At 44.7% G+C, this 17,581-nt stretch overlaps 1 protein-coding gene across 1 annotated transcript; it reads left to right on the top strand.

The window, feature by feature from the left end:
* Window positions 1–229: 229 nt before the first annotated feature.
* On the top strand, window positions 230–17,048 carry NOS2 (nitric oxide synthase 2). The gene is made up of 26 exons (XM_032707260.1): window positions 230–377; window positions 1,033–1,129; window positions 1,712–1,834; window positions 1,925–2,073; window positions 3,996–4,158; window positions 4,546–4,637; window positions 5,364–5,505; window positions 5,901–6,040; window positions 6,613–6,787; window positions 7,111–7,212; window positions 7,819–8,013; window positions 8,369–8,451; window positions 8,737–8,881; window positions 9,099–9,203; window positions 9,371–9,420; window positions 9,516–9,690; window positions 10,167–10,299; window positions 10,666–10,744; window positions 11,188–11,366; window positions 11,994–12,157; window positions 12,888–13,098; window positions 13,432–13,519; window positions 13,952–14,073; window positions 14,379–14,527; window positions 15,192–15,383; window positions 16,269–17,048. Exons 1-26 carry the CDS (start codon window positions 271–273, stop codon window positions 16,347–16,349), a joined length of 3,441 nt encoding a protein of 1,146 aa, XP_032563151.1. The 5' UTR covers window positions 230–270; the 3' UTR covers window positions 16,350–17,048.
* Window positions 17,049–17,581: the final 533 nt, after the last annotated feature.

Genomic DNA, 17,581 nt, shown 5'->3' with positions numbered 1-17,581 from the left:
TAGATTAATACATGGCTGCAGCATTACACTGACAAAGCAGTGGTAGTTTAGGTATCCCTACTCTGAGTGTCAAGCAATTGTCATTTAAAAACAGGATGTTAGTTAGGTCAGATCAGTTAGTCTGGGGAGTTTCTGAGTGATGTTAAAGGGAGTTACCCTCTTGGGTAAAAACTGACCTTGTTGGGTTTTCTGTGTCCTCAGAAGTGTTCCCATAACACACAGAACAAGGTTTCAGCACTGTGAACTAAGACCACAAGTAAAGCATACAAAATGCTGTGCCCCTGGCAGTTTGTGTTCAAATCTCGTGCTGCCAAGAGCCAGTACTCTGGAGAGAAGGATTTCAATAACAACGTGGAGAAAAATAGGAAGATCCGTGGGTAAGATCCTGGTCCTTTAATAGTTTCATAGTTTATTTTTCATTTGAAAAGGGAAGATATTAAGTAGTTTGGGTTCTGGAGAAACCTGTAACGTGTTTCCAAAACACTAATATTAACGAAAGAATATTGTCCCTGGGGGTCCCTGGGTGGTGTTACTTGGTAATGGACATTAAACTTTTGTGTTTAAGTTATACAGTCATTGAGGATATAAAACATCTTGCTTTTTCTTTCATAGTTCTAAATTTATTTGGTATTGTAATGGTTTCATGTATTATCAGGAGGCATTTGTGTGCTATAAAAATAGCAAAGTGATTATTTATGCTGTAATTAAGTTGGTAAAGTATTTCTGTGATGCAATTCATACAAGGTACTGTATAAAATAAGTTGCAGATGCATCTCAAATTTCTCAGTCTGCGAGCTGTTAATTATTTCAGGTTTTATATCTGTTGTTTTCCTTCCCACACAGTGCCCTGGGAAGGGTGACACTCTGGCTTTACTTTTGACTCCTGGTCCACTGCTCCCCTCCCTGCTTGGCTTATGGGCTCAGCACAACTTTCAGAGACAGTGCTGAGCATCTCCCTGCTGGTGCTGAGGGCAAAACTAATCAAACCCAAGCATGTCACCTTATACTAAATTCTCTTTCTCCCTTTTAAAGCTTAGAAAAGGATGATGCCAAGTTGTATGATCCGAGCAAGAAGCAGATCAAGGAGCTGCCCGTCGTGACTTCGGCAAAGGCCGGGGAGGAGGGAGAGGTGTGTTCCAACATCTTTGTTTGATAATAACAGTTCAGGAGTGGGGCTTGCTGCTCAAAACTGCTCAGAGTTCTCTGTGAGGCCTGACTGTGGTTGCAGGAGGTTAGGGCTGCTGGGAGATCTTTGGGTGAAAGTTCTTTTCTGACCTAAAGGGAGCCTGGGTAAGACCTAAGGGAAGAGGTGAGCCTGTGGGGATTGGGGTGGCTGATTCCTTTACTCACCTTTGCAGACCCAGCCTTTAGTAACAAACCTGTCCTGTCTCTAAAATTGCCTGGTGCACTGTTTTCCTGAGACTGCAAATATTATGTTCAGAGGCAAGGCCTTGCTGAAATTATAAAGGTGTTTGCAGTGGCAGATACTGTTTGATTAGTACAAAAATACTTTTTTCCCCCATTCCCTGTCAAACTGTTGATTAGCTCAATAGTTTTGTAGTCAAATACATACTCATGTTGGAGTAGATCACATATCTAGTTTCTTGAATTTATCTGTAGCCTTTTAATGGTCAAATAAACTTTAAAATGAAACTTCAAGATGTTTAATAGATCTGAAGACAGTATACATTTTTATCTTTTCTCTGTCCAGAACTTCCCTCAAAGTGATACCAAAGTTTCAAACCAAATATCAAGATGTCCAAGACATTTAAGAATAAGAAACTTGGAAAATGGATCCAGCTTTCTTGACACACTACACCTGACAGCAAAGGAGGTGAAATACAGAAATCTGAACAGGAATTTTTCAGCACTTTGAAAAAATACAGAGTGCAACATTGGGTTTTGTCATTTTATTGTTTTTCAGGTTATCAACTGCCAGACCAAAGCCTGCCAAGGGTCACTCATGACCCCAAAGGGCCAGGTGAGAGGTACCAGAGATGGGCCAGTTCCACTGGAAGAGCTTTTGCCTCAGGCAATTGACTTTCTCAAGCAGTACTACAGTTCATTTAAAGAGTAAGCCAATTTACCTTTATTTTTGGTATAAAAAAGTCCTCTCCCTACCCGTGTGTGAGACTCGAGGAGGTTCCTGTTACATAGCATGCATTTAAAAACTACATAAGGACTGTTAGAAAAGCTAAATAAAACTACCCCTGAACTTAATATGCTCTTTGTGCCAATGCAGGGAGTTGGGAACACAGGAATGGACTCTGTACCATGCACTGCTCAGCCCCATCCCTTTGGAGTGTGCTACATCCCAGTGCATTGAGGGCTCTCTTACAGGGTGTTACCTGCTGTTTTCTTGGTATGGGTTGAGATTAGCTTCACTCAGATCAGTCTGAGACATGAATAATGTTGATAATGTGTTTTGTTTGTGCTGTTCCAAGTCCCTTTTCTCTGTGTTCCTCTCAAGGCTTTAGCCAAATGTTGGAAGGCCAGTCTTGCTTCTCAGCCTTGCTCTGTGCTATCAGCATAAGCTCAGTGAGCATGCCAAGAGGTTCTCACAAAAGTGGTCGTGGTGCAGAGGCATCTTGTTGCAGGAAATGCTGGGACAGCTGGTTGAGGTGCAAGAGTTTGCAGTGACATTTCACCTGACCAGCTTTCAAGCAACAATTCAGTGTTTACTCAAACATTATCAAACATTATCAAACTTTCAAAGGGACTCACCCAAATAGTGGCCACTTCTTTAGATGCTTTGAACTCTTCTACAAAGCTTTCTTCCCTCTGAATCTTTCTGAAAGTCCCTGTCATACACACAGGCTGTACTTGCCACATCTCTGTGTCTCTGCTCATGGCTGTTTGATCACATTGATTTACAGTATCTTACATGCTTGCCCTTGATCTTTCATCTTGCTGAGAATGTGAACACTCTCAGACAGTGCAGGCTACTTTCATTCTGTCTGTAAGCCAACAAAACAGTTTTTGTCTGTGCTGTGATAGATATTTTCTAATGTTTTGACTTCACTCTCTGTTATCAAGCTAAAGAATTTTAGAGTTGGTTTCCCTGACAAAGGAATTGCTCAGCACTTCCTCTTAGGAATGAAAATCCTACTTACTTTGCTCAGAAGAGCTGTGTCCCTGTGACAATAATGGAACTTTGAGAGGACAGTCACTGTCATCCTACCTTTGGCACAAAGCTCTCTCTGGTTTTCATTTGCTTGTGATTTGACAATTTTTTTTTTCCAAATTAATCTACAAAATCCAAATTTAAACTGAAAACCTTTACAGAAAAGCCTGTGAAAAATTCCTGCATGTGTTGGGTGGTGAAAGGATGGTGTCACTACTGAAATTTCTAGTGTGTCCATTTCTTCATGAGGCCAGTGAACTGTCATTCACACTCCATAGGGACAGAAGTCCTGAAATTCTAAAGCCAGAAACAATTCTCCTCTGCAGTTCTCAGTCAGAGTCCTGTGGACTTAACTCATCCCGTTACCTGGAATCCCCTCTGCCTTTTGGTCAAACTCTCAGCCCCCAGAGAGCTGCACTGGGTGACAGCTGTGCCTGGGGACAGGAGTGGGGTGCAGTGGAGGGAGGTGGGGGACAGTGACAGTGCCTTCTCCACCTGCAGCCCAGTGAAACTGCTGCCTTTGTGAGGCAATGGAGGTTTTCATAAAGGGTAGAGTCATTTATGTCTACATGCAGTGAGTGCAGATTCACAACAGCAACAGGTCTCTCTGTGTTTATTCAGACTTTTCCTATCTCAGCCTACCCAGATGTCAATGCCCTCCCTGGAAATCCTCTCCCTTGCATTCAGGCAGGTAACAGCAGTGCTGCCAGTGGAAGTCTGCTCGTGCAGAAGGATGCTCACAAGCTTCATGGCTTCAGCAATGTCTGGGGTGTTCTTGACCCTGAACATAAAGAGAATGTCTGCACTTTGAATCAGTTCTGAGTCATGAAATTCTCATTGTTTCTTTTCATGGCTGTTTCCTGTTCAAAAGATCAAAAATGGAAGAATACCCAGGCCGGCTGGAAACAGTGACCAGGGAGATAGAAACTACAGGAACCTACCATCTGACAAAGGATGAGCTGACCTTTGCTGCCAAACAGGCCTGGAGGAATGCACCCAGGTGCATTGGGAGAATCCAGTGGTCCAATCTACAGGTAAGCTAAGGATCCAGAGGTTATGGGCCAAATAGTCTCTGCTGGGAAATGGAAAAATGTCCTTTACTTTGGTAGAACATGCCATTGCTCCAACTGAGGACTCCCTACTACTTATAAGATCATTTTTTGTAGTTCTCTGTTTCACAGCTGAATGAAAATGTGTGGGAGTGTGAGTGCAGGAACCAGGTGTGTCATGGAACCAGGTGCATGTTTTGGTCCTTGGAGGATTGTTGTGTGTGAAAATGATACATATAAAGACTGTAAAAATGAACCTTTCCTAATGAAGCTACAATCTTTCCTTTCCTTAAATGCACAGGAAAAATAACAAGCTTTCATTACTGTCTCAAAGTAAGTTTTCTTCTTTACATTTCTGTTGGAAACATGCAGGTGTTTGATGCACGGGACTGTAAAACAGCACAGGAAATGTTTGAGCATATCTGTCGTCATATTCAGTATGCCACAAACAATGGGAATATAAGGTAGGTCTCTTAAATTTTAACTTTAAACTACAAAAATCACATCCAGATCTGGCATCAAAAATACCTGAATGGTTTATCTAAATATTTTGACAACTCATCTCTGCTTTTATTTCTCCTGGTATTTTTATATGTTCCTCTCACGTGACCCATCAGCCACTTTGAAATTTTTAACTTTCACGGTTGATGTCGCAAAACCTTTCGCAATTCCTGGGGAAAAGAGACGATTTGAGATTCGGGGGGATGGGTAGAGAGGATGAATGATTTTATTTCTACTGATGTTTATTTTAGAAATATAAAATATTTTCCGTTGGTAACAATATATGTCTTAGAAATGAGGTGGTATTTGGTGTCGTGGTGTGAGGGGTGTGCTGTCTCTCCTGTTTGGTGTCGTGGTGTGAGGGGTGTGCTGTCTCTCGTGTTTGGTGTCGTGGTGTGAGGGGTGTGGTTGTCTCTGGTGTTTGGTGTCCTGGTGTGAGGGGTGTGCTGTCTCTGGTGTTTGGTGTCGTGGTGTGAGGGTGTGGCTGTCTCTCGTGTTTGGTGTCGTGGTGTGAGGGGTGTGCTGTCTCTCGTGTTTGGTGTCGTGGTGTGAGGGTGTGGCTGTCTCTCGTGTTTGGTGTCGTGGTGTGAGGGGTGTGCTGTCTCTGGTGTTTGGTGTCCTGGTGTGAGGGTGTGGCTGTCTCTCGTGTTTGGTGTCGTGGTGTGAGGGGTGTGCTGTCTCTCGTGCAGATCAGCCATCACGGTGTTCCCGCAGCGGACGGACGGGCAGCACGATTTCCGGGTGTGGAACAGCCAGCTGATCCGATACGCCGGGTACCGCCTGCCCGGGGGGGCCGTGCTGGGAGACCCTGCCAGTGCAGAGTTCACACAGGTACCCTGCCCATCAGCCTCACTGCTCCCAGCTGGGCTAACCCAGCTCCCTGCATGTTCCTTGCATGTTGATGCACAGTGGTAGGGAGGTGAGCAGTGAGTGGGATGCTCTGCCCCGCAGGTTCTAGGTGCAGGCTGGAGCAGGAATTTCATACAGTCCTGATGTAAAATACTGTCCTCCATCTCAGAACAGGGTGAGCTAATACTCCCCTGTCAGGACACGACCAGGGACACAAACAGTACCTCAACAAATGGCTCAACACTGTTTGAATGGGAAGGATAACCTTTATCGCTTACAATTTACCTCAGCAGGTTTTAGGGGGTTCAAATTCTTCTGTCTTAAATCTGGAGAGGGAAATCTGAAAGAAACACAAAATGTACTTTCTGTGTTTGCAGTTGTGCATCGAGCTTGGGTGGAAGCCGAAATATGGCCGCTTTGATGTACTTCCACTTGTCCTCCAAGCAAACGGCCAAGACCCAGAAATATTTGAAATACCTCCAGAAATTGTCCTTGAAGTGCCAATGGAGCATCCAAAGTAAGCATGCAAGATTTAGATAATTGCATTTTTGCCTCTGCCTCACCTTGGCAGGTTATTGGGCTGTGCCTGTCGCAGTCACTTTATGAGTTCTTTGTCAGGATGAAATGTTGGTAAATTGTCCTGAAAGGTAAAATGCCTGTTACAAAAATGAAATAGATTTTAAATTAAGGAAGCCGATAGCAGTTTTATTGGAAATCTTTTTTTTCCCCAATCTACATTTCAGTCCTATTCAGAATTTTAAAAATCATAATTTCTTATGCCAGTGTAATACACAAGTAAAATACAGCTTCACTCACAACAAAGTGTTTGTTACCTTTCTCTCGTTGGTTTTTAATTCTTGTTTGCTTTGGAACTGGCCTGCAGATTGCAGAACTCTGTAATATGGTTCTGCAGTTTCTGTAGCAGGCAATTCTCAGTTGCTGCACTGAAAACTGCTGTGAGCTTTGGCAGACCCTGCTCCGTGGGTCATTGCTCCTGGAACCGGTACTCTTTGTCTTCCTGGGCTTTTGTGGTTATTGCCTCAAGGAGGAAAAGACACACCAAAATGAACCAAAGTGGTGTTTTGGCAGATATGAGTGGTTCAAGGACCTGGATCTGAGGTGGTATGCACTGCCTGCCGTGTCCTACATGCTGCTGGAGGCGGGGGGCCTGGAGTTCACGGCGTGCCCCTTCAACGGCTGGTACATGGGCACAGAGATAGGAGTGCGAGACTTCTGTGACGTGCAGCGCTACAACATCCTGAAGGTACCTGCTCGGGTGGAAGGGGGTTGGTCTGCAGGGGAATGAACTTGTTTTGGAAAAGAGACACTACCAGTGTTTGTGGGGGTGGGAGAGAACCACTCCCTTTATGAAACTGGAACAGCCTCAGGAACCAGAACTCCAAAATCCAAGTTTACCTTTGATCTCAGGTGTTTCTGCTGCCATCACTTTCCCAGCATGAGACTAATTCTTCCCCCTTCTGGACTAATTTTTCCTGCATATTAGGGTGATGAGGTAGATAAATCATGGGGTCAAAGTTCCATGTAGTAAATTTGCTTTTCCCTATTCTCTCCCCTTTTCACTCGTAGGAGGTAGGGAGGAGAATGGGACTGGAAACAAACAAACTGTCATCGTTATGGAAGGACCGGGCTGTTGTAGAGGTCAATGTGGCTGTGCTTCATAGCTTCCAGGTGAGTCAGAGTGTGGGAGAGACACTGAACACTGGGTGTCCCTTTTCCTCTCGCTTGAAACAACTTTATACAAATGCAGTGCCAATGGCCCAATGCTCAGTGGAGATTACAGTGTGATTTCAATACAGTTATTCTTGATTTACACCTGGGAAAGTAGAGAAATCCATATTTCCTCTTGGGGGAAGACAGAAGGGAGAGAAAAAGAAAAGGGAGTTAAGAGCAAGATTTTTCATCCTTTTAACACACTTATCTATGTGTCAAAACCTATGTAAAGCCATTGGATTAATATATTTTATTTTCAATTCCAGTTTATTTAACATATCATGGCAATATGAGAAGCGGGTAAAAGTGAATCAGAGGCTTTACAGCATGCACTCCCAGTATGGGAGAGGGAAATGCTGATGTTAAAGAAAAGATATAAGAGTCCTTAATCAAAGGCCCGCGCCTCAGTCTGTATCTGTAATTATTATCTGATAGTAATTATTTCCCAGCACTGAGTAAAGTCCTTGAAATATTAACCAAAGCAAGAGGATTACTTTAAACACATCAGGTAGAGGAGCAGAATAGGCTTTTTCATGTATGCTTTTCTTTTTGCAATTGTTCTAGAAGCAGAATGTGACTATCCTGGATCACCACTCGGCCTCCGAGTCCTTCCTGAAGTACATGCAGAGCGAGTACCGCGCGCGGGGCGGCTGCCCGGCCGACTGGGTGTGGATCGTGCCTCCCATGTCAGGCAGCATAACGCCCGTGTTCCACCAGGAGATGGTGAACTATGTCCTCACCCCCTTCTATTACTACCAGGTACACAGCATCAAAACCAAAAGCCGAATCTAGTAGACGAGCTCAGCAGTCCAGACACAATATGAGGCCTGAAGGAGTCTGGGTGACAAGGCCTGGGTAATTAAAGTTCACTGGAGAGATTCAGAAACAGCAGATAGGAGCTTTGTATGTGAAAGGTGATGTTAGTTCTGTTGAATTCTCCGGCTTTAAGTAAAATGCAGTTTAATGCTACAGAGACTGATCCTGTATTTGTACTCAGTGGATTGTATATACAGATTCTATTTGATCTGGCCCTTCAAAGATATACAAATTGTGTACAAATTCAAAGATATAGAAATTTGTGTATAAATTTTTGAAGCTTAACTTTTTTTTAAAGGTGGATGCATGGAAAACACATGTGTGGCGTGATGAGACCCGGAGGCCAAAGAAAAAAGAAATAAAGTTTAGCATGCTGGCAAAGTAAGTTGCTCTAATCAGACTCCTCATGCTTTGTCCAGCTATTCTATTCTATTCTTGTGGTGTTTCTGTTCTACTTAAAAAAAAAAATCAATTACTACAGTAGGGACCACCTGAGTTGTTTGAATCATAGCCTTACCTGTCCACTCATTCGTACCTAAGGTTCTTGTTCAGGTCTATCTAGAGTGTGCTGCTTCTGCACCATCTTCCAAGGAACAGCCTTGCTCAAGATCAGTGTTTCCCAGCTTGTTTGTGAATCAATTATTATATATGGTTCTCTTTCCCCAGGGCTGTACTCTTTGCATCCTCACTCATGCGACAAGCAATGGCCACCAGGGCCAAGGTCACTGTAATCTTTGCAACAGAGACGGGGAAATCAGAAACACTTGCCAACACCCTGTGCAACCTCTTCAACTGTGCCTTCAACACCAGGGTAAGGAGTGTAAATCATCCACACTGCATGGAGGAAGAAGTTTGGCTTCTCCAAACCTATGTTTTGAATGTTCAGTAAATACAAGTTGGACTAGAACTTTGGTTTTGTATTCATCTGGCATAATGCCATGTCAGTTTGGTCAGTGTACATCTGACACTAGAGCTATCTAAGGCTGTTATGTCTGCTAACAGTGTCTCATGAGCTTTATTCCTTCCAGATTCTGTGCATGGATGAGTACAATATTTGTGACCTGGAAAAAGAAACACTTCTTTTAGTGGTTACAAGCACTTTTGGAAATGGAGATTCTCCAGGTAACGGAAAGGTAATGTTCCACTCAGAAGTGTGTATGAGACTCAGCTCAAAGACTGACACCAAAGACAGCCCTTTCATCTGTCTCATGTCCTTGAGTAAGATATGAATCAGGATCACACTTCTGTTTTAAATCGGGATATTTTCCTAACCTTAAGTGTTTTATGAATTTTTATGCAGACCTTGAAGAACTCCTTGTTCACACTGAAACTGCTGAGAAAAAAAATTAGGTAAAAATACTTTGTTGTTTGGTTTGCATGTTATTGAGTCCTTCTGCATTTCATGTAGCTTAACACAGCAATCCTGTTTTTATTTCCATGTGCAGGTATGCTGTGTTTGGTTTGGGGTCCAGCATGTATCCAGAGTTCTGTGCCTTTGCTCGTGCCATTGACCAAAAACTGGCCCAGCTCGGGGCTTCCCAGCTCACTCCAGTCGGTGAAGGGGATGAACTCAATGGGCAAGAAGAAGCCTTTCGCACCTGGGCAGTCAGTGCTTTCAAGGTGAATTTAGAAATATAGCTCATATTTTAGTTCATTCATTCATTTTAGTTCAGTATTCACTAGCTTCCCATAAAAATGAGGGAAAATGAAGGAAACCAAACATCTGAATTTATACATGAGTTTGGAACTCCCCTCTTCTCTACTGCTCGCCTAAGTTGGAGAGGGAACTGAGTCCCTTTTCTGTTATTTTTTAATGTTCACATGAAGTTGCATGAACCCTTTTGGGTAAAGGGTTTGCATACCCTTTTGGTATGAACAAGGTGGTAGCATCAGAATTTTTTGCAGTAGAACTTTTTTTACCTATACTGGCATAGAAGTGGAACTGAACTCACTGGAGCCCTGTAACATCACTGAACTCAACAGAAGCAGTAGGAAATAGCAATTTGTGAAGCTGATAGCTCCTCCTTAGGATATGACAACGCTAAGATTATTTTTTTTTACTGTGAATAGCCTCATTTTTTGTGGTTTTTTTCTAGGCTGCCTGTGACATTTTTAACATCCGTGGAGGACACAGTATTCAGTTGCCTGAGATCTACACCTCTGAGGAAAGCTGGGATCCTACCAGTTACAGGATAGTGTATGACTCTCAGCCCATGGACCTGGCTAAAGGTATTGCTCCCACCTTCCCCTCCCTCTGTCTTTGCTGCTTCAGGGGATCTGAACTGTGAAGGTTTGGCAGAAGTGCTCCTGGCCCTGCCAGATGGTCAAATGCATATAATGAGGGGTAGTGGTCAGAGAAAAAAAGACACTGGTTTACACTGCATAAATGATCTTTTCCAGCACAGTAGCATCCCCAGAGGAACAAAAGCTGAGGTGAACTGCTTTTAGTCAGGGACTAGAGCACACAGAGCTGACTGATGGTCGGTCACGTTCTAGGGCCAGCCATGTTCCATTCTTCTCTGCATATTCTTTGAAGACATTTTAAACAAACCTAACCACAGAGTTACCATGAGTCATGTCCTCTTTCCTCACCAGCTCTTGCAAGCATTCATGCCAAGGATATAATTCCCATGAAGCTGAAATTCAGGCAGAATCTTCAAAGTTTAAAGTCCAGGTATGACACCTCATTCTTTTGAATATTGCAATACTACATTTTACTAAAATCTTAAACATCTAAAATGCCTGGTTATAAACATCTTCTCCCTGCAGTTACTAAGAAATATCTAGGAATTTTGTACTGTCCTTAGTACAAGTATGTGAGCTGTTCAGTCTGCAGTGGGGCTACACTTCCACTGGCTGCTTCCAGGCATGTTTATTGTGTAGGGGACAGATCAGGCAGCACTTCAGCACCTGATTTGTTTGGATACAAGTCCTTCACATGTCTGGACTCTGATTTGTTTAAGTCTCCATGAAGCCCTAAGCTGGTCTGGTATTTGGTGATGAATACAGGAGCCCTTGCCAACTGCCACTGCAGATTTATTCCTGTTCTGCACAGTTCAGGGGAAATCCCGTCAACGTAACCAAGACCTGTCTCATCTCTTCTTCTTCTCTATCCAGTCGTGTTACCATTCTGGTTAAACTCTCCTGTGAGGCTAATCAGGAAGTGCACTACCTGCCTGGAGAACACATCGGGGTTTTCCCAGGCAACCAGCCAGAACTAGTCCATGGCATCATTGCACGTGTCCACGATGCCCCCCCAGCTGATCAGACTATCAGACTTGAAACCTGCACAGATGGTAAGTTGGCTTTCTTTAGACAAAATAACAGAGGATGTTGGACAGATTTCTTTAAAATGACTAAGAATTTTTATTGACAGAATTTGATTCTATGTTTGTTAAGTTTCAGTAGGATTTTGTTGCTGCTTTTTAGTTATTCTTATAATTCTTGATTCTGATTTTGCACACTCTGGCAGTCCATGGTGACTTCACCAGAGTTTGCAGAGGTACCCAAGGTGACACTGTAATTCAGTTGCTAAATTAGCCATCGACTGCAATTAAATTAATTGACAGTTTGCTTATTGTTGCTACATATCAGAATCCTAAAATAGGCTTATATGTCCTGGCCATCTTCCCCATCTTAGTGGGAACAATCATGGGATTCTGGCACACAGAAAGATGGTTTCCTCAAATTAAAGATCTGTAGTTTCCAAGTGGTGTTTTGTTGTCATGCAATTCTCTGTGTCAGATCCTCCCATTGCAAAATGTGTGAAACCTCCCACTAACCTCTTTCAGAAGGGTCCTGTGGTCTAGGCCTGCTGCACCTCCCTGAAGGTATATGTTGAGAGACACTGAGTTCTGCAAAGCTCTACAGCTGTCAAACACCATGGGCATTGCCAAGTGGCCTTTTATTTCCCTCATTTCCAGGTGGCTACTGGACCAGTGACAGAAAGATTCCAGCCTGCACACTCCCTGAGGCTTTGACATACTTGCTTGATATCACTACTCCACCCTCCCAACAACTGCTAAAGAAACTCTCCCAGCTGGTGACAGCAGAAGGAGACAGACAGAGGCTGGAAGTGTTGTGTCAGGTAAGCCCTGGGGCTGGAGTTCTGTTTGCAGTACTTTATACCAGGCCCTCTGATGCCCTTTGACTGTGGAGCAGAAGCTTAAGAATATTTTGTAGAGACGGTGCTGGATTTTTGTGCCTCTGTTACATGTTCTATGTTCTTGGAAAGCCAGCCATGGTGAGAGAAAGGGTCGTCTGGAGGCTCAGCTTGGGCGTGGGAATCAGGAGGGTTCAGATCTGATGTTTCCTGTGTGGTTCTGGGTGGGTCACTGCCTGCCTGCTCTCACCTCGTGGTGGTAGAGATTTTTGTCAGAAAATTTGGTACTGTGAGAGTAGGAGGGATGTGGGTTTAACTACCAAAGACTCATAGATGTGGTAAGTGCTGGCTCCTCCCTCTGGGCTCAGCAAAGCTCTGTAGGGATCAGGACCTGGACCTGCACAGTTTTGTGGATGTCCCTTAACAGGGAGCTGAGAAACAGATTCTGCTTCAGCTTCTGCATCCTCACTGAGAGACCTGGTGTCTGAGAACTTTATGGTGGGGATCCTGTACTTCTGTTTTCAAAAATCAAACAATTCCTTAGGAAACCCCAGTATTGGTCTTGGAAAAGTTTTGAGAACTCTCTGTTGATTTGCCTCCATATTTAATTGAATGTAAAGCAGGAATCTTGTTTATAAGGGACATTTCAAATATCCCTGATCTCCTGAACTCAGCATGACCTGGTAACATTGTGGTGATGCCCTTTGGCTTTTAGAGCACAGAAGAATACAATAAATGGAAGTTTTACAACAGCCCAAACATCCTGGAGGTCCTGGAGGAGTTTCCCTCTGCTGAGGTCTCCACAGCTTTCTTGCTGACTCAGCTGCCATTTCTGAAGCCCAGGTACTATTCTGTCAGCTCCTCCTGTGACATGACAGCCAGAGAGATTCATCTGACAGTTGCAGTTGTAAACTACAGGACGAGAGGTAATGAACTGTTGTTTGCATTTTTCTCTTAATTAAATGATACTTTAGGCTGCATTGTGGTTCAGAAAAATCCTGTGTCTGCTATATGGCATGAAGCATATCTATAACAAAAACTGTGTATTGTGATACTTGCAGAATAGTACACTGCAGTGCAGGTGTTCATCCTGGGCCAGGATTTGCTAAAATCCTGCACCATCATCAGTGTATCCTTGGTTTATAAATCATTACTAGACATACACTTATTTAAAAAACATAATTTTAAGTATAAACTGCTTTTTTAAAAACAGAGAGCTTTTGAGTGCTGACGGAGATGTTCTCCCTTGCTCTGTTCAGATGGAGAGGGGCCTTTGCACCATGGAGTCTGCAGCACATGGCTGAATACAATAGCTCTTGATGAACCAGTTCTGTGCTTCATACGCAGGTGAGTGAGGGAGTGCAGGGAAAAACCAAGATTAAAACCCCCAAAAATAGCAGTTCTTAGTTCAGCTTCTTCAGTGGGCTTTTTTCTTTGCATATTTTCAAGTGACTGGTGAGTACAAGCTGGAATAGCTGGGTCTGAGAAGGGAGGGGATCCCCTGTCTTCCAGAGATGAGATCCTTTACCATGTCTTATTTTGAGTAAAATCATGAATCATTAGAAAGTTCTGAAATAATTCCATTCATATGACCCCATCTTCACTGTCAGCTTATCCACTGCAGAGCACAGAAAGCTGGGGTAGCAAGGAGCACCCAGCACCCCTCCAGCCCATCACTGCCTTCAGACTGGAGGCTGTGCTGCTCAGACTGAGTCAGGAAACTGCCACTGGGAGTCCATCAGAAACTCATTACCTAATGCATGTATTTTTACATTTCAGTGCTGATGAATTCCATCTCCCAGAGGAGCCAGCCCAGCCCTGCCTCCTGATCGGCTCGGGAACAGGGATCGCTCCCTTCCGGAGCTTCTGGCTGCAGCGTCTCTATGACCTGGAGCAGAGAGGTACTCATGGGGACTGACACGTGGAGGGGCCCTGGGGGGCCCAGCACAGCTGGCAGCAGGGACATCCCCAGTCCTTCAGACAAGGGCTCTGCAGCCAGGGACACCCCCAGACCCAGCCAAGGAACCCCACAGAGACTTGTCACCCCAGCATGATTGGGCACTGCACTGGCACAGCTAATCCATCCCACTGGAGACCATCCTGGTACTCCTGAGGGCTTTGGGGACCTGGAGGTCCCCCCTGTGTCTCTGTAAGTCCTGTGTCAGTGACTGCCCCTCAGACAAACACCTTCCCCTGTTGCTTTCAGGGATCAAAGGAGGGGACATGACATTGCTGTTTGGCTGCCGACAGCCAGACCTGGATCACCTCTACAGAGAGGAAACTGAGGAAATGAAGAGGAAGGGAGTCCTGAAAGAAGTCTACACAGCTTACTCCAGACTGCCTGGCCAAGCTAAAGTAAGGCTGATTCCCTCATTTTTTAAGGGTTGGTTCCTTCCAGAGTCTCCCCTCAAGTTGAGATCTGGACTCTGTTTAACAATGTTCTTTAAGAATTTTAGTATTTTGCTTCGGTGTATTGTGAGCAGGTGACAAAAGGCCTCCCTCCTTCAAAGGAAGGGGAATCTCACTGTGCACTCCAGCACAAGCAAGCTACATAAATATAACCCCTCACTGCACTTCCTCTGCAAACAGGCTTTGAAACTAGAAACTGGAACATTTTCAGAAACCTTAGATTTTGCAAGATTTGATCAGTCTGTGAGTTAACAATCAGTTGGCTCTGGCCATTTGTCCCCATTTCAATGACACAGTGACCAAGAAATTAATTTTATGTAGAAGAAATCTTGATTGAACAAAACAACAGCACTTGAGCTATCCTCTTTTTAGCTCTCCTGGAAAGTTAGAAGACTTTGCCAGATACAGGAGTCTTAGTCTACTCTAGTTGAATCAAGAGACAGGCCCAGCTTCCAAATCAGGGGCTTGTAAAGGCAGGATGAAGACATTTTTATTCTCTGCTGGAGTAGATGGGGGCGTTTAGAGCTTTAGAGCACAGACCCACCCTGAATTTAGAAGAGCCAAGTAGCACTTAAGGAACCTCGTCTGATGGTCCTTTCTCTGTTCTAAGGTCTACGTTCAGGATGTCCTGCAGAGGCAGCTGGAGGCCGTGGTGTGTGAGGTGCTGCAGGGCCAGGGCCACGTGTACGTGTGCGGGGACGTGCGCATGGCCGGGGACGTGGCGCGGGCACTGCGCGCGCTCATCGCCAGGGCCCTGCGGCTCAGCCAGCAGCAGGCACAGGAGTACTTCTTCCAGCTCAAGGTATGCTCTGACACACGGGGCATTCTGGCCAGTCAGTGCCCAGGGGGGGGCCCAGCAGCCTGCACAACCACACTGCTGTGAGCTCCTGTGCAGCCCAGAGCACAGGACCAGGGCTCAGTGCCCACAGTGACTGCAGAGGAGCCAGGGCTCAGTGCCCATGGTGACTGCACAGGAGCCAGGGCTCAGTCCCCACGGTGACTGCACAGGAGCCAGGGCTCAGTCCCCACGGTGACTGCACAGGACCAGGGCTCAGTCCCCACGGTGACTGCACAGGACCAGGGCTCAGTCCCCACAGTGACTGCACAGGACCAGGGCTCAGTCCCCACAGTGACTGCACAGGACCAGGGCTCAGTCCCCACAGTGACTGCAGGCGCAGTGTCACTCTGGTCAGGGGGTGACACTGGCTCGTGCAGCTCTTCCCTTACACCTGCTCTCTTCCCTGCTGTCTCCCTGGGGGTCCTGGAGATCAGCTTTGCAGTGGGTCAGGAACATCAGGAGTTTGAGACTTTATTGTGCCAACAGGCACATGATGGGATTGTTGGGGTGTCTGTGCAGGGCCGGGGGTGGGACTGATGATCCTGATGGGCCCCTTCCAACTCAGCATTTTCTGTCATTCCATGAAGAGAGGAGAGTGAGGTTAGGAATTTAGAGGGCCCATCACTGAGAACACAGTGCCTGGGGCTGCTGCTTTTTAGGACACTTGTTACCAGAACTCATCCTGGAGCACATGTGCCTGGGATCCAGAGAGGTCCCTTTCACTGACAGTAACAAAAGTCTGCAATCACAAAAACAGTCCTACACATGCAAAAGGCCTTTTAGCTACTGAACTGATACATACTGGCAGGACTTAATTCATCTCTTGGGTGTCCTTTCTTCTTTTTGCAGAGCCAAAAGCGATACCATGAAGATATATTTGGGGCTGTGTTCCCACATGAAGTCAAAAGAGCTTTAAAACCCACCAGTTAAAGAACAAATCCACTTCTGTTTTAGACAATACTTGCACATTTGTTGTTACTTTCAAAAAACATGGAGTCAAATCCTTTTTCATATACATGTTCAATAGTGCACATATATAGGATTGTAGGATTTGACTCTTAAACCTCAGCCTTAATTAAGAAAAGCACTAAATTTAACTTTTGTTGCTATTTATTCTGACACTCTTTTAATAGATTATCTTAATAGTGAAAATACAAATTATTTTTTATTATTGTCTATGCTAGTATAAATCTGGTATTTTTTGTAAATAAAAGGAAAATGTAGAGTTTTGTACTATGTTAACTAGAGCTGAAATCTGTTTTTGAAATGTACTGTTTATCTTTGTGACTTTATTTATATCACATTGGTTTACTTGCATATTAACTTCACTTGGAAGCAAGTGAATGGATGGTTGTGTTACTGGGAGTTGTCTGGCCACAGGCCTTGCTGGATCTGGAGCAGTGTTTGCAAATGAGATAATGATGTCCTGGGCCCAGGTGGAAACACCTGCATCTGCTTCAGATGTGTCTGTTGAGCAGGTAGTAGTGTTGAATTGTGCTTTGTGTGATTCAGGTACACGAACCTGAGTTGTTGTTACACAGCCTGTGGCAGGAAGGTTCTGAAAATTCCAAAGCACTTTCTTACATTTGAATCCTATGCTCTGGTTTACTTGATTTGTTTGTAATAAAAGTTGCCTTTGTACCGAGACAAGCAAGTTGGTGTGAATCAGTGTTCCTCTTCTTGGCTTCAGCCTGAACAGGCAGAGGTAGCTAAGTCAGCTCTCAGGTTCTGCTAAGGTGGGTTTGGGCTCCAGCCAACTCTTCTCCATGAGGACAGGGCCTGTCCCCAGGGGTTATACAGTCTGCCTGTGGTCAGTTTTGCAGTTTTGTTACTGCCAGGGCAGTGGGAGTTCACACCAGAGACTGTGAGACTGGCCTGCAAACTGCCCTCCTTGGGTGTGGGCTTGGGCTCTTTCTAGGCCTTGCACTTATGTCAGAGCTTCTGCTTCCTTCTCTAAGGTTACCAGGGCTATCTGATCATAGTAAAAAAGCTTAAGGTGAGATTTTCCTACCATCCCTCTTCTCCAGGAGCTGGAATCTGATGAAGGCAGAGTTGAGCCTCAAAAGTCAGCAGTGCCATGTGTGTACAGTGGTTTTCCCATGTGCTTCAGGACAGCCTTATCCATAGGATCCAGGACACAACACAGATGAGAGGACATGGAC

Source organism: Chiroxiphia lanceolata, chromosome 20, assembly GCF_009829145.1.
Source record: "Chiroxiphia lanceolata isolate bChiLan1 chromosome 20, bChiLan1.pri, whole genome shotgun sequence".
Lineage (NCBI taxonomy): Eukaryota > Metazoa > Chordata > Aves > Passeriformes > Pipridae > Chiroxiphia > Chiroxiphia lanceolata.
Note: the sequence above shows the minus strand (reverse complement) of the source record. Positions and strands in the feature narration are given on the sequence as shown.

What these genes read in the sequence shown, in the direction of transcription:
- NOS2 (XM_032707260.1), top strand. Translation starts at nt 271, where the DNA reads ATGCTGTGCCCCTGGCAGTTTGTGTTCAAATCTCGTGCTGCCAAGAGC. An exon ending in GTGCCAATGGAGCATCCAAA is followed by an intron (nt 6,041 to 6,612) that starts GTAAGCATGCAA and finishes GTGTTTTGGCAG; the next exon opens with ATATGAGTGGTTCAAGGACC. An exon ending in ACTTGAAACCTGCACAGATG is followed by an intron (nt 11,367 to 11,993) that starts GTAAGTTGGCTT and finishes CCTCATTTCCAG; the next exon opens with GTGGCTACTGGACCAGTGAC.